The 23911-nt window shown below is 40.5% G+C and overlaps 4 protein-coding genes and 1 long non-coding RNA gene across 16 annotated transcripts in view; 3 read left to right on the top strand and 2 right to left on the bottom strand.

Annotated features, from left to right (window-relative positions):
- The first annotated feature begins 586 nt into the window (after window positions 1–586).
- Window positions 587–11910, top strand: LOC147874854 (peroxisomal multifunctional enzyme type 2-like). Of its 2 annotated transcripts, XM_087359671.1 has the most exons (17): window positions 587–837; window positions 1016–1099; window positions 1622–1759; window positions 1987–2139; window positions 2613–2757; window positions 3209–3336; window positions 3578–3700; window positions 4089–4288; window positions 4677–4737; window positions 4811–4974; window positions 6287–6410; window positions 6589–6761; window positions 7162–7329; window positions 8077–8238; window positions 10687–10828; window positions 11182–11277; window positions 11705–11910. In XM_087359671.1, the coding sequence occupies exons 2-16, from the start codon at window positions 1045–1047 to the stop codon at window positions 11241–11243; spliced, it is 1998 nt and encodes a 665-aa protein (XP_087215797.1). In that variant the 5' UTR covers window positions 587–837; window positions 1016–1044; the 3' UTR covers window positions 11244–11277; window positions 11705–11910. The 2 variants fall into 2 exon arrangements, with proteins under 2 accessions (XP_087215797.1, XP_087215805.1); XM_087359679.1 differs by lacking the exon at window positions 11182–11277 and having other exon boundaries at window positions 588–837.
- Window positions 3219–16454, bottom strand: LOC147874851 (uncharacterized). Its single transcript, XR_015538093.1, has 2 exons — window positions 16334–16454; window positions 3219–5304 (listed from the first exon to the last, which is right to left on the bottom strand). It is a non-coding gene; the product is annotated as an uncharacterized LOC147874851 (long non-coding RNA).
- LOC147874853 (translocon-associated protein subunit beta-like) lies at window positions 10086–12671 on the bottom strand. Its single transcript, XM_087359686.1, has 2 exons — window positions 11595–12671; window positions 10086–11060 (listed from the first exon to the last, which is right to left on the bottom strand). Exons 1-2 carry the CDS (start codon window positions 12165–12167, stop codon window positions 10974–10976), a joined length of 660 nt encoding a protein of 219 aa, XP_087215812.1. The 5' UTR covers window positions 12168–12671; the 3' UTR covers window positions 10086–10973.
- On the top strand, window positions 12746–15323 carry LOC147874852 (BLOC-1-related complex subunit 8 homolog). Its single transcript, XM_087359750.1, has 3 exons — window positions 12746–12825; window positions 13204–13311; window positions 14393–15323. The coding sequence occupies exons 1-3, from the start codon at window positions 12746–12748 to the stop codon at window positions 14403–14405; spliced, it is 201 nt and encodes a 66-aa protein (XP_087215876.1). The 3' UTR covers window positions 14406–15323.
- Window positions 16455–18232: 1778 nt separating the features above from the next.
- The window catches only part of LOC110841049 (transcription-associated protein 1-like), a 41254-nt gene continuing 35575 nt past the window's right edge, over window positions 18233–23911 (top strand). For 4 of the 11 annotated variants that reach the window (XM_087359699.1, XM_087359695.1, XM_087359729.1 and 1 more), the window contains exons 1-8: window positions 18574–18765; window positions 19188–19617; window positions 20214–20363; window positions 20848–20945; window positions 21410–21497; window positions 21742–21890; window positions 22332–22543; window positions 23078–23291. In XM_087359699.1, coding sequence (XP_087215825.1) covers window positions 20933–20945; window positions 21410–21497; window positions 21742–21890; window positions 22332–22516 — 435 coding nt within the window. In that variant the 5' untranslated portion in view covers window positions 18574–18765; window positions 19188–19617; window positions 20214–20363; window positions 20848–20932 and the 3' untranslated portion in view covers window positions 22517–22543; window positions 23078–23291. The other 7 variants (XM_087359702.1, XM_087359722.1, XM_087359725.1 and 4 more) reach the window with 7 other exon arrangements.

The raw sequence follows: 23911 nt of genomic DNA, 5'->3' as shown, positions 1-23911 counted from the left end.
ATAAATTGATCTGAAGTTGTCACTGACATGAAATCCCACAGTCTTGGACTGGGGACATTAAAATATCATAGTAATTTATAAAAAATACATTTAACACTGCTTTAGCTTTATTCAGCTTTCAGTATCACATTTAATTTTCATTGTTGCAATTTGCATGCTCTTTCCTAATGTTCTTCAGTAAGACACATCCTAGTTGCTGATTTAACTTCCTTGTGTAGAGCAGATGCTCATGGGAAAAGAGTGTGAAGATGACAGCGTTGTGGGATATTGCGCAGTGTAGTGTAATATAAATTGACACCATTATTAGGCGATCTCTCTGGTGATGAAGGCAGTAAGCATATTCCCCTTGTTACTTCATGCTTTTAAGTTAGTCATGTTTCTTTTCTGTATTAATAACATAGGCAGGAAAACTGTGACATGAGTTAAGAAAAATAAAAGCAGTAAGTACAGTTTCTATGGGATATTATGATACAATGTATAAAATGTGAAAGTAGGGCAAGGAAATATCTCAATTTGGGAACTCTACATTCAGACAGGTAAAATGCCATTTGTTGCTTTCGAACATTTTCGCTAGATCTACTGATACTATTGGTAGCACTGCATTAATCTAAATATATCGATATGGGAAAGAATGACTAGCGAAATTGCGTCGATCACTTTCGTAACCTGTTTTGAAGTACAGTACATATTTCTTGTACAGAGGTTTTGCAGTTATGTCAGACAGCAGACTGGCCGTATCTGATGCGAAGGTCTGAAAAAACAAGCACACAAACTGTGATGATCTCGTGGTAGTGGATTGTGTCTTGGAGTCTACGACTAGACAGCGGCGGATTTATCGTACGTAGTAAGATTTAGCAATTTGTGCGTTGTATTATAATTTTAACGGTTACATTATTTCTTGACGATGACTTCGCAGTTATACACACGAAAGTAAACAAGGTACGAAGTACTGGTTAATCTTGCACTTGTACTACCTTATCCGTGTGTTTGGTCACGTAACTTCGTCTTGTTTCAGGTTCGGACTTCTGTAGGGCCCTATTAAGCATGACAGATCTGCGATTCGATGGCCGAGTGGTTGTAGTTACAGGAGCTGGTGCAGGTGATTATCGTACACGAAAATAATGTTTGTGCCTGATCGCTTTTCTAGTATGCAAGACTTTCTTTCGGAAATATTTAATTCTTGTCGAAATTATTTTAGGTTATCGTTCTTGTCTTCGCGGTTTCAGCTTCATTAATGACTATATTGTACAAAAAAAATATAGTTCTTTCCCTCATTTGTTAAGACAGAAATATGAAATTGAAGGGTGTGGGCTGCTACAACAGTATGTTTCCAGTTTTAATTGTACCAGTTTGTGTGTGTCCATTTCCATGGATAAAAGTTGTCATGATAATATTAAAGTATGATGAGACTCCACATGCCATGTGATGTGTGCACTGCAGAGGTGAGTTAATACCCTTCTCTTTTATCATTTGTCTGTTTCCATTGTCTCATAATCGTATTAATCATGGCATTTGCTTACAACTTCTTGCAATGAACAGTTCTGTGTGTCGTTTCACCCACTTATCATTTCTTGTGTGCCAGTTCCTCATAATTCTGACCAGCCATGACTTTATGTTTCAGGCCTGGGTAAAGCATATGCCCTGCTGTTTGCGGAGCGTGGAGCATCAGTTGTGGTGAATGACCTTGGTGGTGGTCGCCATGGCGATGGGAAGAGTAGCAGTGCAGCAGACAGTGTTGTAGAAGAGATCCGGCACAAAGGTGGGTTTAGTGCATTATGATGCTTGTTGGCTGCTACTGCATTTGCATGTAAGTTTCTTCTTTGTCCTCTCACCTCTTCTCTTTCTCCTTCCTTCTTACAAACTGCTTCCTTGTGTCCCCCTCTACCACCTCCGTCTGATTCCCTTTCCTTTCCAACTTCTGTTTTACGGTGAAGTCGCAGCACCGCGGGATTGCATGTGTATCGTAGATTGTTTTGTTTCTGGTAGGTGGCAAGGCTGTAGCCAACTATGATTGTGTGGTGAATGGAGAGAAGATTATACAGACGGCTCTGGAAGAGTTTGGACGAGTAGATGTGGTAGTGAACAATGCTGGCATCCTGTGGGACAAGTCATTCTCCAGGATTAGTGACGCAGACTGGAGTATGTTTGAGATTAAATCTTATTCTTGGCCATAATATCAGATTGTGGGGTACTTTCAGTGTATTTGGACTGCTACAGTCAGTCAGGCAGAAAACTAAGAGCGCCAGTGACTGGATATTATGTAGCTGTCCCAGGGGCCATTTTACCTTAAAGTCTGATAGTTCAGTGAAATTGGAATATCATTTTTCTGCAGAGACTAATTCTGAAAGAGTTAAAATTCACAAGCGTCTATTCTCATTGTGGTTCTGACCAGTTTCAAGAGACTGTCCATGGCATTTGCCTAGAGAGGCTGAGGAAAACCTTGACAAATACTGTCTGCTATGCCGAGCTGTTTTGTCTGTTGTTGATTTTGTATAGGAGGCCAAAAGAAAAGGGACTATGGTAGATTTCTTGAGTTCAGGGATGGTTTTGCATGCTTTTTTGTCTAGTTACTAGTGCTGTTGAGGTTTAATGATCATTTGTTACTGTTGCAGGCTTAATTCAGGACGTACACCTAACAGGTGCTTTCAAGGCAACTCGAGCCGCGTGGCCTCACTTCCGTAAACAAAAGTATGGACGTGTCATTGTGACATCCTCCAATTCTGGTCTATATGGGAACTTTGGGCAGGCAAACTACAGGTCGGTGTTAGTGACACTTCAGTATATTTATCTTTCATAGGATTGATCATTTGTATAATGTGTGCGTGATATCTTGGACATTAATCTGTTCTGCTTTGAATATCTTTGGGATTTAAAAGTATTAATTACAATACACCCCTCCCCCCGCCTATGAAATATTGATTTAACATTCTGGTTATTTATAAAAATAAAAGTTTGTCTTTGGTTGCCAGAAATGGTAGAAACTGTTTTCCCCCACAGTTCCTCAAGACAGATGCTGGGTTAGTGTGTTATATAACCGAGGGTCACTTCTACATCCTCTCCAGTTCGTCATTCACCATCGCTCTTCCTTTCAGGACTGTGTAATTCGTGCGGCTGAAAAGTTGTTCTCAAATAAGAAAGTTGGTGTGAGCGATGGCCGCTTTATGCATTTCTTGGGAGGAGTCCATGTATGTTTTTTTTATGGTTGCAGTGCTGCCAAGATGGGGCTGGTTGGTCTGAACAATACGTTAGCGATAGAGGGCAGGAAGGACAACATCCACTGCAATGTGATTGTGCCAACTGCGGCATCCCGGCTTACTGAAGACATCCTGCCACCTGGTGGGTCTGAACTTTTAATGCTGCTGATACTAAAGCCTGACAGTGTGTCACTTCTGTTTACAATAAATGAACATCAAAATGATGCAAACAGTGCATTTTGGAAGTATATTCACCCTTTTGTCATATTATCAGTTGTAATAAATAGTTCATGTTTTGGAGATCTGTTATCAGCAGTTTTTAATATTGTCTCATGATTATAAACACTAATGTGATACTGATAAGTCACTTGTTTGTTGCACAGATTTCTTTGCGCAGCTGCGCCCAGAGCTGATTGCGCCAGTCGTCGCGTGGCTGTGTCACAAATCCTGTGAGGAGACTGGCTCCATCATCGAGTCTGCTGCTGGCTGGGCAGGAAAATGTAAGGGTCAGTGGCACCCCTGTTCGGAATATGCTCGATGCCTGTAACGACACCACTGGTTCTGAGTCATGTGATGCCGTCCAAAACAGGACTGCATTTCATTAGGGTCATGAAGGTTGGGTCTGTTGTTGCTCTTTCAGTGAAATGCAGAAATGATTTTTTCACTGCAAATCACAATCGTAGATAAGTCGCAGAATCTGCATGTGGACTTCCGTAGATGTGTCAACAGCGGTAGAATGACCGGATTCATGTTTCAAGGGTCCTGATTTCAGTGAGACAGCTTGGAATAGCCATGAAGCGCAGTAATGATAGACAAGCAGAGAACCGTTTACCTCCCGTGCTGAGTGTCGGCAGAACTTTCCATCAGGATGCGTTCTTGTCTGACAACCTTCAGGTTATCTGGTGCGTTCACCGGGCGGCCTGCTGCGTGCACAGATGAATGAGCTGGTGACGCCAGAGGCTGTACGTGAGAACTGGGGCAAGGTGACAGATATGTCTGCTGCCGTTAAATTGGAGTCCATCCAGGAGGCATCTGGTACCCTGATGACCGTTCTGGAGCAGATGAAGTCGAACTCTGGGCTTTCTTCTGATGGCGTGAGTTATGACTCGATGTAGTTTTTTGCATATGCTTTCAGATAGTAATTATTCAAGTTACCCCTGTGTCTAAGCACCATCCAGTGGAGGTGTATAGAGGGAGTGTAGTATAAGACGTATGAATGAGCAGAATTAATTTTGTTTATTGTGTACAGGATTTTAGCCCGTCGCCATAATTGTAGTACGTGGTTTACGTTACTTCAGTTGTGGCTTACGCCACTGGAGGTCCAGTATTTTGTTAAATGAGGTGTACATTAGTTTTGGCAATGGCTGGTGCTGCCATCCAAGTATTGATGGTGGCTAATCTTTGTGCAGACTTGAACTTCTTTTGTCTTCTTGGTGACACTTATTCTGTGAACATGGTTTAAGGTCCTGATTTCCTTTCCAGAAGAGTGTTGTGACAAAGTTCCAATACACTCCTCATGACCTGATCCTGTATGCACTGGGAGGTGAGTAATGTGCCCTTATGTGCGTGTGTTTGTGACAGTGTGACAGACAAGTAATGTGTTTGTTTTATTGCAGTTGGTAGCACTGTGACCAACCCAAGTGACCTGAGATTCCTGTATGAAGGCCACGCAGACTTCTCTGCGTTGCCGACGTTCCTCGTGTTGCAAGGCGTGTCTGCCGTGATGGAGTCTAGTGTTACTGTTGAGGTGTTCAGTGGCAGGGATTTCAATCCTGCCAGGGTAAGTGAGGTTATGTCTTGATAAGCAGACTCTTTTGAGGATAACCGCAAGGTTCAGCATCGGTCATTTCGAAGCCTGCCTTCGGATGCAACCCTGAGCCACCTCACAATCTTCTTGCTGTGTTTTCATCTCTGTATGTGCATTTCTTGCCTTCGCAGCTGAACATGTCCATATATCTTAACGCAAGGCACATTTTACTGCCTGTGCTTTGTCTATTACGAATATAATAGCCAGTCTCCATCGCACTTGACTTGTTTAGTTCACTGTACATGCAGTGAGGAAGAAATTAAAAGTCTGCTGGTCCTCATGGAATGAAAGCAGATCCAGCTTCTGCAAAAATAATACTGCTGTGGGTTGTTTTTCTGTTCAGTGCAACGGAGGATCATTCAGGTCGTATTCTATGCTAGTGAAGTTGTAATTGAGCAGTGTGGTGTGGACTCGGGGAATGCTTGCTATCATTCAGTCCAAAATGTTTTGTCCTCTCATCTCACATCAAGAAAACTGAAGATACAAAAGTTGTGCTGTATGGGTGTTAAACTTGGTCTCCCACTTTGAGGGAGGAACATAGATTGAGGGTCTTTGAGAACAGAGTGTTTAGGATATTTCGACCTAAGAGGCAGGAAGAAAATTGCATTATGAGCTTCACGGACTGTACCCCTCACTTGATACCGTTAGGGCGATTAAATCGAGGAGGATAAGACGGGCGGGACATGCGGAACGCATTGTGGAGGGGTGGGGTGTTTACAAGATATTGGTTAGAAGGCCTGAAGGGAGGAGATTGTGGGTGAGACATTGGCGTAGGTGGGATGGCGTTAAGATGGACCTTTGGGAGATAGGAATCTATGGAGCAAACTGGATGCAGCTGGCTCAGGTTAGTCTTATGGCAGGCTTTTGTGAACTCAGTGATGAACCTTTGGCTTCTATAAAGAAAGTGTTCTATTTTTTGAGAAGCCAAGTATACAGTCAGTTTTTCAAAGAATATCCTGCACCATAGAGAGAGAGAGGATAGAATTCACACTGATTCAGTGAGCTGCACAGAGTGTAGATGCTTCCCACTGGCATGCCACTCGGTCATGTAAACAAATGACAGTATTCAGTTCTTTTTGCAGATATATCATAAAGTATTTCTTTCTTTCTTTCCACTAAATGGATTCGAGAAGTTCTGCTAACTTAAAGATAGTTCAGTGGTTTCGACGTAGAGACTGATTGGATTATGAACCTTAGGGTTGCTGATGAGGCACAAAGGAATGAGAAACGATTGAGTACATAATTGGAGTTGACTGAGGAGGATCGTGTTGCCAGATGTTGCCAGATGTTGCATGGTGAGCAGTACTTGGAGGTTCTGCGTCCCATCAACAGTGAAGGGACTCTTGAGGTGCACTGCAAGGTGGTGGATGTGTTGGACAAGGGATCCGGGACTGTTGTGCTGGTGGAAGGTGAGATAAAATTGTGCAGTATGATCATTCCATTTGTAACTTCTGTCAACTTGGTTCGTGCAGTTGTAACGTGTCTCTTTTTCTTTGATCTGTCTAGGCTAGGGGGAATATAAGTGGTTTAAAAGTCTAGTCTTCAAGGTGATACAAATTCAGTTGATGTCTGTTGTCATTATTGCAGTGGAGACATTTGATGAAAGTGGTGAGAAGGTGGCACAGTCCCTGCTGACAACATTTGCTGTTGGAATGAAGGGTGTTACAGACAAGCGTACTTCACCCTATGATGTGCCAACAGCAGAACCACCAAAGCGGATTCCTGATTTGTCTGTTGAGCAACACACGTCTCTTGATCAGGTCAGAATAGAGGGAAGCATGTGTTACGTGTGAGGCTCTTTGGTTATTTTTCTTGGGGGGGGGGGGGGGGGGGGTGAATGTAACTTTTCTTATTCTGTGTATGTATTTTTAGTTTCTTCTGTCAGTAGTACTAACGTGTGAAATATGGAGAAGAAGCACAATCTAATTAAGATCTTGACATATTTGTGGTGATAGAGCTTTGTAAAATGTGCATCCTTAAGATTATTTGATGTAGACTGAAAATGCTGACTGCGTTCAATCTGCACTTATTGCTGTGTGTGAAAATTATGACTAATGAAACACTGCAGCTAAGTCTGTAGAATTTAGTATGGAGAGAGATCATAAACACACCTACAAATTAATTGTCAATGTTTCTTCACTTCAACATTATTTCCTGCAGGCTGCACTCTACCGACTGTCTGGAGACCGCAACCCACTTCACATTGACCCGAATGTGGCTGCATTTGATCGGCCCATCCTGCACGGTCTGTGTTCGCTGGGCTTCTCAGCCCGCCATGTCCTACAGCAGTATGCGGATAATGATCCAACCAAATTCAAAGCCATAAAGGTGTGTAATAGAAACATCTCTTTTTGGGGCTTTCCTATTTTCACATTCTCATGATAACATTCCAGCACCCTCTTTCTGTTGTTCTATGGATTGTTTGTGTTCACAGCATTTTTCACTTGCCTCTTCCGTGTCTGATGTACAGTTCAGTTGATGTCAGTCATTGTGCTTTCTTATTCTTTCCACATGCTTTCCTATTTTCTCGCATCCCTGTTGGAATACTTCATAACCGTGACTCCCATTCACAGTGGATATGTTAAGGGAGGCCTATGGTAAGTAAAAAAATATTCATGTGAAGCATGGTGCAATGGTGTGGCTTGATAGTAGATTTCTAAGTTGTAATTCCGGAGGACTGTTCATAACATTTTACCATTTCAGTCTCTTTTTTTTAATTTTATCATCTTGTTGCTTTGTAAGTTCTTTGTACTTTTTTTCCATCAGAGAGATTGTTAAATATGATGTTATTTCATGAATGTGTTTCATTTTCAGAGGTTATATAGCATCAGATAGAATGAGAGGATAATGAATGGGTATGAATTTGGAAAGGGGCAGTAATATTAATTTTCATGTTACTATGCTGGAAGTTCTTTGGAGGGACTGAGGAGAACTCTGATTAGCCTGAGAAGGATAGTCAGAAACTGGACTGAGATGCAACCTGATATCCCCATTAATATGGTTTAGATCGTTGCACTACACAGGCCATCAGAGTGGGAGGGTATGAAGAAAATGATGACTGTCACTGGTTTACAGGCTCGGTTCAGCAAGCCGGTTATCCCTGGGCAGACACTACAGACTGACATGTGGCAACAGGGGAACCGTATCCACTTTCAGACCAAGGTGAAAGAGACGGGGAGCGTGGTGATATCTGGCGCATATGTCGATCTCACCGAGGCATCCGTCCCGCAGCACAAGGTACGTTTTTGTGGCTGACTGATGGGCCAAGATCATCTTTGATGATGGTTGTTCTGCTGGTGAGAAATTTTGTTGCTGCTGGCCTTTCACCACGTTCACATAATTCTGCCCTTATGCTCTGTCATGAGCTGGTTGAGTCTATCTATTTCTTCACATCATATTTCTCTAAGGTGCATTTTAGTAATGTCTGTGTGTGTGTAGATCTCCGAAGTACTGTTTTCCTTTCAGCTTTTCCAATGAAATTTTTGTGTTAAATTTCATGTCTACGCAGTGGAAATAAAAAGTCACACATATTGCAGGTTCCTCACAGAAAAATGCAATTTGATTATGCAGTACACTGCTACTAAACAAGACGAAGCATTTGAGCTGTGTTGTTTGCATGTAAAGCTTACTTAATATAAATGTACATTTTGATGTAAATTCTGTAATTGTGTGTTGGAGAATGTTTAATTTAGTGTGGGTTTAATGAGCCAAATATAAGATTTAATTCTGGATTTTTAGTAAAATGATAAGAAAGCTCTGATGGGCAGGGCATACAGCATGCATGAGCAAGACATGAAATGAGTACAGAATTTTGTGTGGAAAACCTGAGGGAAGAGATGGCTTCAGAGACCAACTCATAGATGGGAGTGTAATATTAAAATGGATCTTTAAAATACTGGGTGTTAGGTTGTGGATTGTGTTCAAGTGGTTCAAGATAAGTCCATGAGGCAGGCCTGAGCTGTGTGGTGTTTGTTCCTACAGATTGCAAGTTGTGTTTATAATCGATATAAAGTGTAACTGATATTCTGTTATCTTGTGATAACCTGCATTGTTCAGCCTAGCAATTTCTTACTCTCAGTGACAAGGTTATGTTTCCTTTTTGTTAAGATCCCAAACATTACAGCATTGCTAGTATCACATCTTCAGTAAGATCCATTTTAACCCTTTAAAGCTGAGTTGTAACTGTATGTACCACCTGCTGTAACAGTCATTATCTCTGCATTTTGCCCACAGAATATATAATGTGGGTTTTATATTGATCTCAGAATAAACAGTAATTTATTTCTCTAAGCAGCATTAACTAGTTTAGTGTTGTCGTGGAGACGTGTTGTGTTTTCTTTGAGGTAACAATGGATTGATAGAATATTATGCACCTTCACTGTGGCTGAAGGGGTTAATTATTTTCTTTAATTTCCTAGTTGGTCTTCAGAGGTTACTCAAAAGCTCTATGGAATTTCTTTGTTTTCTCTTTCCTAGTTACATTTCCAGCTTATGGTAAATATCTGCAAATCAATTTCTCAGGATATTTGCATCTTCAGTGGGCAAAGTGAGGAAGAAACTTCACGATTTGTACAGTTCACTTAGTGCTTTGTGAATAGTGAACTGTGGGAGACAAAGAGAAGTTGTCACATGAATACATTGTTTCACTACACTTGTTTATGTAAAATGTCATTAGGTCAGAAATTGGCTTAGACTTGGAAAAAAATTTTGGCATGATGCTGGGGGTGGAGCCGAGTCATGATATGGCCATTTGTGTGTGTTTTGTGTAACAGAATAATGAACCTTTGTTTTGTAAAAGCAGTAAGTTTTTTGACTAGCTGAGTCACTGTCAAGGAGGCAGGAAAGACTTTGCACTTTAGCCTACATGTAAGGTTGTCTTGATAACATGTACAGTACAGTACAGTACAGTAGCTGTGTTCAAGGTCATGGAAGAAACACAAGTGAGTAGCTCTGATGTATGCTGGTTGCATCAGTCAGTCACTATGCCTGCTGTGATGAGGTCCACCAAGGTGAGGGAAGTGAAAACTGGAATTTGTAGTTCAGAGGCATATCTCATGTCCTGACATAGAATGAAAATATGAACATGGTTTTGCATTTGTTTTTAAGCTAAAAATATAGTATTCATAAATATTTAACACGTTCAGGAAGTACTCATTATTGATTACAGAGTGTGTAACCATCGAAACTACTCTCAGTAATGCTAAAGATCAAATTACATCATATCCATATTTTTCCACTTTTGTATGGTTGTAAAATATGGTTTCTTTCTTTGTGTGAAGAACCTAAATTGTGTTTGAAAACAACCAAATATTATTTGGGATCTTGAAGGATCAAATAAGTGGATTCTTAGGATAGTGAACTAAAGGACTAAATGTGTTGTTCATAAGATGAAAACACATAATGTATGCATAGTTTGGTGGGAATCCTGTTAAAAAAATTGGACATAAGTAAGATTGAGAATTTAAGGGGAGGATAATATTAAGCTGGATCTTAGTCAAATACAGATGTGTTTGAACTGTGCCAAAGTGGCTTGGTCCTGCAGCTAGTGATACTGTTTGGTATTGGCAATGTTCGACCTTCGTTTTCTATCACCAGAGAGTTAACAGGTTCCTAGAGACATGCAGAAATGGTGTATGATGTTGGTGGCTTTGTAAACTGTAATGTGAGGTTGCATTGTTGGTGCAGGCATCCACATCGGCGCTGGATTCGGATGGTGTGTTTGACTTGCTGATAAAGCGGGTTGCGGCAAACCCAGAGCGTGCCAAGAAGATCGGTGGTGTGTTGCAGTACAACATCACCAAAGATGGCAATACTGTTGCCACCTGGAGTATGTATCACACAGTTGTCATGGATTTACAGCACTGTTAGAGAGTAAATTTTATACAGACTAACTTAAAACTTTCATCTGTTAAACGTTTTGTCTGTGCAGTTAACTCTCCTACTTCATATCTGGCAGATCTTGGGTTTGTATCTCATTTGAGAGACAGGGTTTTCTTATCATAGTCACGGAAGGCAATGATGAGACCCTCGCCGGGTTCGCTTGTCACGGCCACTTGCAGCTGAAACGGAAAGACTTGTTATGCATTTCTGTTGCGTCCTACAGGAGCAGTGTGTGACGATGTTAACAGAAACCCAAAAAACAAAACAAGAGATAAACTTAGGAATTTTACATGATTACAGGCTTTGTGGCATATGTATTTGTCAAGAAGTTCTGGAAAAATGAAATGTATGCAGAAATTTGATGGTGAAACCTGAGGAACACCACTTGGAAGACTTGTAAGAAGTTTGGAGATTAATATTCAATTTTAGCTTTGATGTTAGCTATATTCAGTCCTCAGTTCATTTTAATTATGAGCTTTGAATATCAGAGAAGCAGACAGAAACAAGTATGGTGTCCATAGATGGATTTTCCAAGTAATATTTAAATGTTTCAAAATGAAAATCATTTTATCAATCTGAAGAATTTGTGTTTTATGCTCATTATTTTACAATGGCTTCCTGTACATTCTAAATATATAATTTAGGACCAGCACAATGGAAATTACAAACATTTCTATAAATTTTGACCACGGTCCATGCAAGTGATAACTCACTTCAGAGGCATCCTCTGTTGGTCTGTAGTTGACTTCTGCAGCTGTGAAGTTGAAGTATCCATATTTCCTTGGTCTGACAACTACTACATGAGATACATTTGTCCCTGCAGGGATCCTGTCAATCTTGATGTTGAGCTGACCACCCACCAAAGTGAAGGCCTCTTTGTGAAAGCTACTGTCACTCAGCTTAACACCAAGAGCAGTACTTGTGCCAACATTATATAGTGTGTACTGCAAAGAATGTTGTGTGTTATAATCAAACAAGTTTATGAGGTATGTTGGTATTATATGGGTACTAAATACAATATTATCATGAGATGCTCCATATTCTTTGGCTTGTAACATAAACGGCCTATGATATGTAAAAATTTCTATTCTGCAAAAACAACCGGACGATAATTTTTCTGAAACAATATGACATCTAAATATCCCAGCTACTATGTCCATGTCTTCAACCAGATATCTATTCAGTATCTGTTTTGAAATTAGCAATCTGGCACCCGTTTCTTCTTCCTCATTACCATCTACATAAGCAGCTAGGGCTGCGAGAACAAAAATACTTAGAAATTTCATTCTTTCAAGACTTTTAACGAAATATTAATTTATACACTCCCCAACGTGTTGTACGCACGAGTACTTCGAATCTTTCCCAACGGAATGGCACTTCTTTATCAAAACTTCCAACTCGTTGCCAACTCACAAGCAACAAAGCATGTAATTCGACTCCTACTGGCAATGACCGCACTTAAAAATTAGTTCCGGTTCCCTTCATTGTCACCAATTTAAAAGTTAATGACGATAAAATATACCGTTCCAGCCGTTGCCAATGTTAAAATGAAACTGTTTTGGCTTCACTGTTAAACACGGAAGTTTAGAAGTTCCATAGTTTGTAACATGCTTTGTAACTCAGAACTGTAGTTTGTTAATCGGCTGTACTTCGTATGCGATTATTTGGAATAATTATTAGGCACATATGGATGTGCTTTGTTATCGGTAATATAACGTAACTGTGTTGAGAATCATGTCGATGTCTCTGTCATCAGACCCGGAATTGGAAATGAAAGTTAAAAAAGGTTTGAAAACGTGTCAAACATGGATTGAGTTGTTTATGTTGAACTTATATACGTAACATTGCAAAGCACTGCCCCCTGATGGTGGAGAAGAGGGTAGAAGTTACCAGACTGCATCATGAGTTGCAGGGACGTTGCTACGATGTGGAGTATGCCGTTGGGTAAGGTTTAAAGGAAATTCTGTTAGTTCACTAGTATTCAAGAGGAACCTTGTTCCCAAGTGAATACTTTTCCACAGGCTTGTAGCAGCATCTTGCTCATTTCTAGTTGACATTTTGAATTATGTGAAGTGTAATTTCTTTATGTTACAAGGAAAGCTTATTATTTAATCAATTAACTTAGTGATTTTAGACCTTCATTCATTTGACATTTCTGCCTGGCAAAGGAATAAGATCCTGAGTCCTGACACAAAGTCGCCAAATATGGTGTGTGTGCGTGTGTCTATCTATCTATATATATATGATTTGGAAGAAAAGTGAGAATCACAAGACCTTCCCAGAACTTTGTGTAGTTTTTTCAGCAGTTGTATTGTTCTCCAGGGCAGTGAAGTCTATGGAGGGGGCAGAGGATAACCTTGGTAACATACAGGAACTGCTGAAGAATGCGGTGTTCTTGCGACAGCAGATTAAGTACGAAGAAGCTCGCAGGTGAGTGTTATTGTGAATGTTGTGGACGTGATTTCTGTGGTCTGTCTGTGCCTTCTCTCAGGGTTCTTCCCATTTTATTCATATGTGAACTGAATGTAAGATGAGCAAATGTGTTTCAGTTGGAAAAGAATGTACTATAGCAAGTACAGAATGCTAAATTTGTGGGTTACCTGTGTTTTAGAATACATGAAGGAAATAGGGTTTGGGGAATTTGGGACACAAACTTGTTTTATAGCAACAGGAAGGAAGTCTGTCACTAGTGTAAATCCCCCATAAATAAATATATCCTATGTGTAAGGAAGAAATGATCTGAATTGTTGTGTAGTACATGGACAAAACTATTCTGTGCAAATCCTCGTTTGGGAAGGAGTGATTCTACCAGTAAATTATAGCAGTGTGGTGTTAGCACTCCTGTTTCTCAAATGAATTGCGTCCTATGCACAAGTCTCAGCAGGGGATTTGCTGTCCTGACTGAAGAGGGTTTTTTTTGTCAGTTTCCTCAGATCTTCCAGTTGAATCTGATCATAGTGTATCAGAATATGCCAGTTGATCCAGTGGTTTTTGAATGACTTATAAAGCAGTCTTATTAATTAAGTACGCTGCATGTGTATGTCCATCTAGCCTGATTCAGTTACACAGCAGTTGACTGGTTTTTGTGAAATTTGGTGTGAATATCTACCATTTCAGTTCTCTTGATCTTCTGTTCATTTTAACTTTGTCATCTGCCATTACTGAATTGAGTTTTGAGGTTCTTATGATAGTGAATATGGAGGTGGCTGTCTTGCAGGTTGTTGCACCATTTAATGTAAAAATCAGTCTGTGCAACGTCGCAGGCAACCATCTTTGTAATGAGTTGTTTTGTAGGACACTAAATTAATTTTATTGCTCTGTGGATCACTGTTTCATTCACAGTAGTGTAGAATACCGGTCAGACAGTGTGTTAGTGATTTTTCACCTTGCTGTGATTCTTCATGTGTGTTAGAATTGTGTTTTGTTCTTGTGTGCTGATCCAAGAACATTTGGATTGGCATGCGCATATGCGCAACGCATGTGATTTATGTTGCATGTCTTGTCTGTGTAGGCTCCCCCACTAATTCTGTGAGATGCCAGGTAATTGCTGCTTCCTGCTGTTTATTATGTTGGTAGTATATTATGGTAAGCAGTCACTACATGATCATGATGAAATTGGGGATATCACATGGCCTTAGAATTGTTACTGTGTAGGAGAAAGAGTGCATGGTCACATGGACATAATGTTTCATTGATACAGAGGACACTACAGAACAAGGGAACTGTGGTCCTATAAGTGGGAAATATTAACCTGTCAGTGTGGGCTGTGTCGAATGGACGTCTTTGCACGGTGTGATAGGTGCCATGTATGTTTCCAACATCAGAGTGAAAGAAATGACTATATTTATTCAATTGTGAGGTGATACTGAACTGTGCAATATCGTTATACTAAGAGACAGTATATTTAAGACATTTATTTCCTCTATTAGGTTGAAGGCCAGTTCATGCTTCATTGTTCAAAGTTCCTGCTTTTGGAAAAGTTCTTAATTACAGATAATAATGGCTACTTATTTCACCTGCTGTTTTGTGTGGGTGTTAAACTTGGTGTCTTGCACTGATGTCTGTGATGAGCAGAATACATGTAACTAAGAGAAACATACAGGCAGCGAGAGAAAATTACATAATGAGGAGCTTCATGAATTGTGCTGTTTTTTTGGGAAAGTGTTCAAATCAAGAAACCAGTGGGTGGTTGGTGTTGCCCAAGGAATGTAGTGGCACTTTAGTATTAGCAGTGGATAGTTATATAATCAATATTGTTTGTGCATGTTTTTTTCCCTTCAAATTAGCCATTTAATTACTATGTATTTGCATCGCTGTTTGTTTAATTTTGTTCAGATTACAATTTCATGTCTTGGATCCTCCATTCACAATAATCCTAATCCCATTTAGTATTAAGTAATTTGTACGGTTGAAATATAATTATTAAATAGCCTACGAATCAATTAGTCAGTTCATTCACCCTTTTAGCCACTTGATCTCTTAATCACAGTCAGGCGGCTAAGCAACCAGTGGATCAATCAACTGCTCATTCTGTTCAAAGATATTTGTTCGTACAGGAACAAGGAGTCATACTAAATTAAGGGTTTGGTGCAGTCTTTACTGTATGATCTACTATTAGCTTCTCAAGGACTCTGCTTCATGAAAATTTTATTTACAATCACAAAATCATGTTTAGATCTTCAAGGACACTGGTTGACCACAGTTTGTTGGGAACAATACTGGTGATTCATGGTTAGGATCATTTTGGTTATATTTTGAGGATAAAATTCATATTTTGGGTATGAAATTCTTACTTGAAACTACATTTCTCGGGCATTTACAGTGAATCCTTCATTTAGTTCAGATGCCAAAAGTGGTGTTCTGAAAGTGCAAAGTTAAGAGCTTTCATTAAAGATTTCGGTGAGGAATATTTTAGTTCTGATGGAACAATTCTGTTCTGTAAACTTTGTGAAGTTAATGTTACAGCTGGTAAGGGATTTAATGTGCAACAACATTGTGATATGGCAAAACAAAAATAAATTGAGCAAGCAGTAGGCAGGTCAGGTTTCTGTTGCGATATGAAGTGAGCCTGCCAAGTGTACTGAATATACTCCACTGATTTCCTGGCAAGCAGTAGGCTGGTCAGGTGACAGACAGCTTTTCCCCGAGTAAAATCCCAAGGATCAATTAAGCTTCTTCTCTCAGCTATTCCCAGAAAGACAAAATGCATTCACTTTTAACTAACACAAATGCAAAAATAAACAGCATTCTGATGACGCAGTTGATTGAACATGTACTTTTGTTCTTGGGGAGGGGGGCACACCACACACACTTCTGAGTATATAAATGTCACTTATCAATGCCGTAAACGCCTCATGGCGTTTATTTATTTGATTCCTCGGGAATCATCGACACACAACCTCAACCGTTAAACGAGAACACCCTATCATTCCGTAACCTGATGACAGCCCACCTAGATCGCTGTTCGCACACATAAACTTACAGCACCTCCAAGACTCCGAAGACTAGATTCACGCAACAAATTTTACCAACTCTCTCTCTATCTATCTCTGCGCGAACTTGACCACAGCGAATTCTAGTAGCGAACCCAATGAACTACGTGTTGAGCGGGAAAGAGCAGGATATATCAGGAAGATCCAGAATCGTAATCTTGTAGGAGCCTGGTAGCCGAATGGATAGCGTGCTGGCGTGCGGAGGACGACATCGGCGGTTCGAGACCCAGCGGATTCTTACAGTAGTATTAATTCTTACTTAAGTATTAAGTATTAAGTTCTAAATATAAAACGAGGGCAGGACTCAGGACTCAAAACGATTTCTGATTTCTGATTTCTGATTTCTGCCCTCTAAAAAATAATTGTGGGTTAACGGGAGGGTGGGGCGCCTAATATGATAGAATGAGGGGGGTTATGCACAAATATATAAAAGGGGGCTCAGTTGGGGGTATACCAACAACATACAGACATCAAAGCATATGAGTCGAAAAAGAAACAATACAATCCAGCGAAATAAATCAAACCTGCATGCTTGTCATGTAAGCTGTTGAGTGTGTTCGCAGACTGACTTGATATCTGAATGACTTGATATCTGAACAGGAAACCTGATGGGACAATGAATGAAGTGTGTAATTACCTGACCTATAGGATGTACTTTAAATGTTGTGATTGTAAGTGTGAGATGATATGTTGACAGAAGTAAATGCAGTTTGGGATTGACATTATTGCTGTTTCCAGTTGGTATAGGTATCGTTTGTAGGCGTGGGTGGAGACTATTTGTGAAGTGATTTTGGTTTTTGTTATGTAGTGCTGTGACCGGAGCTGCAGGGGTATTTTCTGTGCTTGTGGTTAATTTTGAGTCTGCTGTGTTAAGCAAGGATAAAGGTTTTAAAACTTGTAAGTTTGGCGTGTGGTGTTTCTTATGAATTTGGATTTGCTTGCAAAAATCTCATGCCCAGTAGATGATAGATTTGTTGATTTATTTGGCTGGATTTTTTCTTTCGACTCAAGTGCTTTGAACACATTTTGGTTAAAGATTGTTGATTGATATGATGTCTGTTTGGACCACCTTTGGCTGCTCCCTCATAAATATATTTTTGCATAACTCCCTCATTCTCTCATCTTCGGCTCCCCACCCACCCGTTAACCCTCAATTATTTTTTTAGAGGGCAGAAATCAGAAATCGGTTCAGTCCTGCCCTCGTTTTATATTTAGAACTTAATACTACTGTAAGAATCCGCTGGGTCTCGAACTGCCGATGCCATTCGGCTGCCCTTCTGTTCCCGCTCAATACGTAGTTTACTGGGTTCGCTACTAGAATTCGCTGTGGTCAAGTTCGCGCAGAGAGAGAGAGAGAGAGAGAGAGAGAGTGTGAGAGAGTGAGAGAGAGAGAGAGAGAGAGAGAGAGAGAGAGAGAGTGTGTGTGTGTGTGTGTGTGTGTGTGTGTGTGTGTGTGTGTGTGTGTGTGTGTGTGTGTGTGTGTGTGTGTGTGTGTGTGTGTGTGTGTGTGTGTGTGTGTGTGTGTGTGTGTGTGTGTGTGTGTGTGTGTGTGTGTGTGTGTGTGTGTGTGTGTGTGTGTGTGTGTGTGTGTGTGTGTGTGTGTGTGTGTGTGTGTGTGTGTGTGTGTGTGTGTGTGTGTGTGTGTGTGTGTGTGTGTGTGTGTGTGTGTGTGTGTGTGTGTGTGTGTGTGTGTGTGTGTGTGTGTGTGTGTGTGTGTGTGTGTGTGTGTGTGTGTGTGTGTGTGTGTGTGTGTGTGTGTGTGTGTGTGTGTGTGTGTGTGTGTGTGTGTGTGTGTGTGTGTGTGTGTGTGTGTGTGTGTGTGTGTGTGTGTGTGTGTGTGTGTGTGTGTGTGTGTGTTGGTAAGCGTGAATCTAGTCTTCGGAGTCTTGGAGGTGCTGTAAGTTTATGTGTGCGAACAGCGATCTAGGTGGGCTGTCATCAGGTTACGGAATGATTGGGGTGTTCTCGTTTAACGGTTGAGGTTATGTGTCGATGATTCCCGAGGAATGAAATAAATAAACGCCATGAGGCGTTTACGGCATTGATAAGTGACATTTATATACTCAGAAGTGTGTGTGTGTGGTGTGCCCCCCTCCCCAAGAACAAAAGTACATGTTCAATCAACTGCGTCATCAGAATGCTGTTTATTTTTGCATTTGTGTTAGTTAAAAGTGAATGCATTTTGTCTTTCTGGGAATAGCTGAGAGAAGAAGCTTAATTGATCCTTGGGATTTTACTCGGGGAAAAGCTGTCTGTCACCTGACCAGCCTACTGCTTGCCAGGAAATCAGTGGAGTATGTTCAGTACACTTGGCAGGCTCACTTCTTATCGCAACAGGAATTTGGCACGTGGAAGATTGTTTTTTGTCCAACAGTTCTCAGACTTTTCCTGCGTAAGACGTAGTTTACTACTACTCTGCTATGACAAGGAGGTCGGATGAGTTCGCTGTTTTTCAGACGTTGCCGTCCCTGCCTATGATAAAATGGCGTGGGCGTTCTGCCCCTCTGTATTTCTTTGGTTGCTAGGATGCATTCTGAGTCCAGTGCAGATTTACTCTCATATATATTGCCAGGGCGTCGAAGTTAATTTGAATTGATGTGTGTCATCTTTCCCTTGTGTGAAGGACGTAATGTGAATTGATGTGTGTCATCTTTCCCTTGTGTGAAGGACGTAATGTGTGAAATATTTTGGTTGCATGGAGGGTTGGTTTAGTTGGCCAGTTGATTATTGATGAGGTGTAGAGTGCATTCGTAGTAGCAGTTACGACTGGTGTCACAATGTGGATATTTATTTTGGTATTTGGTATTGTTTCAGGTAGGAGTGCCTGCAAGCATGTGGGATACTATAGCCGTTGCCCACTTTTGATTCCTAGTGACCAAGTATGGGGTGTTCGTAGCATGCCTCACAATGCCACAAGGAAGACCTCAGGCCCTCGTGCGATTACCTTGCTTTCCGAGGAGGTGTACGGTTATAGATTTAGTGGGAGTGCCTAGTCTGTCTCAAAGAGTAGTTTGAGATCAGGGGATGTACTGAGTAGCAACTTTCATGTGAACTGTAGCTGTAGTGTGTGTTTACTGGTATCAACGAAGACATGGAGGACTAATTTGTCTGAATATCAGCGTTTCAGAAGATCAGTTGTGTGCGTGATGGGGAAGCAGCTTTTTTGGAGTTGGAGATGTGAAGAACCAGACAGAACGAAGCACCTGTAGTGTTTGTGACTTGGATAAGGAATTGCATTGTTCAGGTATGTTAGAGAGTAGAGTTTATTTACATTCCATAGATCCTTCTTAGGACTAAACCAAAGGATGGAGAACAAATCATTTCATACAATACATATAAACTTCAGTACTTTTGACACAATTACAAGGATGTGTTTCACATGTGAATGTACATAACCTTCAGATTCTGCAATTCAAGTATGAAAAATAATTTAAATGCAGGCTTGAACACCTTTAAATCATTTAGAGTTTTAATTGTTGGTGGAAGATCATTAAATGACTTGATACGCGTATAATACGTTCCTTTTTGACGTTTATTAGGGTTAGCATAGACTATAGAAAAATTATATACTTGTAATTAATTTTTATTTTATTGTTGAGATTTGTCAAACTCCACTTACAAAATAAAAGTCTAGTCAATGATATGTTGGTGTCCATGAAACCCAAAGGTTCTGGAAATAAATATGACATGCGCCCTGATGTGGAGAAAAGGTGTTTAGAGTATTACAGTAAGTGCAGTACTTGAAAGTTACTGTAACTAAAACATTTGACTTCCCTTACCAGTGAATCTGGCCTGCGTTGTCACTCGTTATAACTTGAAACTGTTGCTTGTGTTTTCCAGGTCGTGGAGACAGCATGTATTGCTCTGAAGTCAAGCATGACGGATCCGTTACCGTCGTCAGTGCTGGGAAATAATTTGCTGTTTCTTGGTGGCATCCCTGAATTTTAATGAAGATGAGAATACAGTGCAGCAGCTTTTCTCCTGTCCAAGGTATATAAGAGCAGTTGGAGGCAGAAGAATATTGTAAAACTAACCTCATTCTTGATATTAAAAAAGTGTACAAAATAAAAGATGTTTTTCCAGCCTGATGGTACTAACATGACATAACAGATTGTTAATCACTGGCTTTTCAACGCAGAATTGTAAGCGAGTCCCATGGCAGTCTATGAGGCACTGGTATAGATCTTTCTCTGAGCACCCAGAACTCATTATTTACTGGTACAGTGAGCCTGTTAGAGGCTGTATCACAATTAGTTTGTGTTTAGTATCCTGCCAGTACCAGGAGGCATCTGCACGTAATGTATTTCTTTCTCATATCATAAACCCAGATTTCCCATTTTCTCTGTCCCTTTTACATCAGTTGCTGATTTAGGAAGCAGCTACTGCATTGGCCACTGTTGTGACCAACATTTTGTACACTGAACATTAGGATGTGAGTGTAATTATCTGTACTCATTGTGATTCGCCGTTGCAGTTCTGATGATCCACATGTGGAGATCTCCGCAGTCCATGGGATTGCGTGCAGATTGCAGGACAAGCAAGCCAGAGCCACTCACCAGATGGCAGTCACAGGCAAGTTCATCCATTTGAGTAAATTGTTTAATAAACTTATTTTCTGAATTGCAATGCCATTATTGAAAGAAGAAGACCTTTTTTCCTGAAAAGTAGTAAATGGTTGAGACTACAAAGAAACAATGAAGAACGTGATTTTTCTTTGCCAGTTTAAGGAACCACATTTTGAGGCTGACCTCCACATTGTTCTATAATTGAGAATGCATGGAGTGTACCTCCATGCTCCCACTGCCTCATGGCATTGCGCTTAGTCACAAGGATAACTGCAGCTGATATAGCGAACCATTAAATGTTTAAAAATCATAATCTGTGTTGGTTTTCTGTAAGTCCAAGTGGTGTTAGAACCCAAAGACCACTGTGAGAACCTGAAATCTCTCTTAAAACCACATTTAGTATGTGAACTTGTTGAAAGCGTCTGCTTCATATCTGGAAAAGCCAGTAAGGCCTGTTGTGTATGTTGGTAGGAGTGTTTGTTGCTGCAGCCATGAAAGAGTTACGACGGTGTGTTCCTTGTTTGTCACTACACAATGGTGGCGATATCTCAGGTAGCTGGTGAGTTCAGTTTCATAAATTTAGATTGTTCAACATTGAAACAATTTATATTACTGATGGTGAAGTTTCCACCTTTGCTTCCAGAAGGTATGATAAAGTGGCATTACTGATGGTGATATGGAAAAAAAATCTAATTGCTACGGCTACCTCTTGCCCCTTGTCGGTTGAATTCACCTTAGTAGTAGAAGTGCTACAGATGTTGGCTGTGTTGTAGTGGCTTGCCATTTCTTAATCTTTCATTTAGGTCCTTTCTCCATGACATCAAAACAGGCGAACCTGAGGGGCATGGACCGACTGGTGCTTGTAGACTCCCTTGCTGTCATAATGGGGCACGAGGAGAGGGAGCCGTGTATCTTGGAGACAGCGATCAACATCCTCGGCTCCAAACAGACGGCAAGCGAACTGATCGTTAAATATCCACTGAATCAGTGGCAACAGAAGTTGCGTGGGACTGACGTGATGTGTGTGAGTTGTAGAGTTTGTAGTTGCAGTATTATGACGTGTGGAATAATGGCCCACTTGGCGAATGCTTTAAATTTGCTGGGGGGGGGGGGGGGGGGGAGGAAAGAAAGGCTCCAGTATGAATCTGTGAGTGAGGGAGTTCAGAATTTGTCAGGTCGCTGGTTGTGACACTGTCGTGACCCGTATTTAAAGTTAACTTGTGAATGGGTTTGTAATGAACTTGACAGAATTTGTCTTCTGAAAATGGAAGGTGCTTGTTCATTGGCTAAGGTAGGAGTGTTAACTGCTTGGTGAAGTAAAACTGTGTGCTTTTAGAAGAGTGTGATGTCTTGATTTCTTGAATGTGACTGTATTTTCTCTTTCTGGGAGTAGCAGATTACGAGAAACAGAATGATCCTTCAGATTCTACTGAGCACCATGCTGTTTGTCACGTGACCTGCGTACTGCCAGCCAGACAAGCATTGAAGTACGTGCGGCAACAGTTGGCAGACCGACTTGATGTCAGAAGATTAAACCTGCTGGGACAAAGAAGGAACATCGTATCCGCAAGAAACTGATATCAGTCTGAACGAGGCATTCGTTGTGTGAGTACATGAGCATTAGAATGTATTTGATGTGGTTGTCGTGTGAGAGAGATGAGTCTGTCCAATTTTATTAGGTACTTCAGATGTTGTGAACTTAAATGTGAGATTTGATATGTTGAAAGACCTATGTGCGGTGAGAGATTGGCATAATTGCAGTATCTGTGGTATGCTAGAGGCATTCATGATTCTCTAGTGAATATATTGTTCATAGGACATCAAAATTGGAGGTTAGGTATAGCTTGTAGACGAGGGTGGTGACTATTTGTGATAAGGTTTTGTTAATGAGTGGTTTTGTTACATGTGTGATGTGTGTAGTGCTGTGGAGCCTTTAATGTGATGTGTTTACTAATTAATAAGTGAGTAATTGCCAAGGTGAGGAATTTAGTTTTGTTGACGTGTGAGTATTGTGCACAGTGACCGGAGCTGCTGGGATATTTTCTGTGCTTTTGGTTAATTTTGAGCAAGGGGATCGGTTATGAAACCTTTAAATTAGGTGATGTGTTGAATGTGATTGCATTTTTTTTCTGGTAATAGCTGCAGAGAAGAAGCTTGATTGATCCATGGGACTTTACTGAGGTTGAAGGATGCGTCACCTGACATGACTACTGCTTGCCAGGAAAAGAGTGGAGTATGTGCAGAAACACTATGGTGGCTCACTGATATGACGACAGGAAATCAATCGGCTGTTATCACGAAGGACCTCATGTCTGCGAGAGATTTATCTCTGTGTCAACTTGACATGCATTGTGTAAGTATACGAGAAATATGATTATCAGATGTGCTAATTCATGATTCACACAATCAAATTCTTTGGCAAGATAGTGAAATATTCCACCAACATGCACTTCATTATTTAGTTCACTTAAGATTTTGTGTGTAAAATTCAATAGCACGTTGTTGCATGTCTTTTTGAAAATTTTTTAGAGAATGCCGTTGGTAATGAAACTGGTCTGTAAGTAGACGTACCTGTCAATTTAGGTAAAGATCTTGTTTATGTTTAGAAGATGTTTTGATATCTGCATTGGAACAAGTTTCACAGTTTGAAGGACAGTATTAGGGTGTGGTGTGGAGTACTGGCAGACCTAATAATATAATAAGGTTGCTTCACTGTCTTAACCTAAAATAGACCCATGACAAAAAATGTCTTCTCAAAATGGAATGTGAATTTATTTGCTTTACATGAGGTGTAGGGGCCGTCAAAGACATGTATTTCTTTAATTATTTGATGTTAGTATTCTACCATACTGACTAAAAGACTAGAAAAGAAGAGTGATGGGAGACGACCAATTTGGATTCAGGAGAGGAAGAGGAACCAGAGATGCCATCGGAGTTATGAGAATAATTTCAGAGAGAGTTCTCGATGTCAAG

Source organism: Zootermopsis nevadensis, unplaced genomic scaffold (assembly GCF_977971745.1).
Source record: "Zootermopsis nevadensis isolate Lab colony 2312 unplaced genomic scaffold, Znev_1.0 Znev_ptg000003l, whole genome shotgun sequence".
NCBI lineage: Eukaryota > Metazoa > Arthropoda > Insecta > Blattodea > Termopsidae > Zootermopsis > Zootermopsis nevadensis.
This window is presented reverse-complemented; position numbering and strand designations above follow the sequence as displayed.

Bases quoted from the DNA above. Each gene is read 5' to 3' on its own strand.
- LOC147874854 (XM_087359671.1), top strand. From the start codon at position 1,045: ATGACAGATCTGCGATTCGATGGCCGAGTGGTTGTAGTTACAGGAGCT. The intron at 1,100-1,621 runs GTGATTATCGTA...TTTATGTTTCAG, and splicing joins AGTTACAGGAGCTGGTGCAG to GCCTGGGTAAAGCATATGCC. The intron at 2,758-3,208 runs GTCGGTGTTAGT...TTATGGTTGCAG, and splicing joins TTTGGGCAGGCAAACTACAG to TGCTGCCAAGATGGGGCTGG.
- LOC147874853 (XM_087359686.1), bottom strand. From the start codon at position 12,167: ATGAAATTTCTAAGTATTTTTGTTCTCGCAGCCCTAGCTGCTTATGTA. The intron at 11,061-11,594 runs GTGAGTTATCAC...TTTCCGTTTCAG, and splicing joins CAACAGAGGATGCCTCTGAA to CTGCAAGTGGCCGTGACAAG.
- LOC147874852 (XM_087359750.1), top strand. From the start codon at position 12,746: ATGGTGGAGAAGAGGGTAGAAGTTACCAGACTGCATCATGAGTTGCAG. The intron at 12,826-13,203 runs GTAAGGTTTAAA...ATTGTTCTCCAG, and splicing joins GATGTGGAGTATGCCGTTGG to GGCAGTGAAGTCTATGGAGG.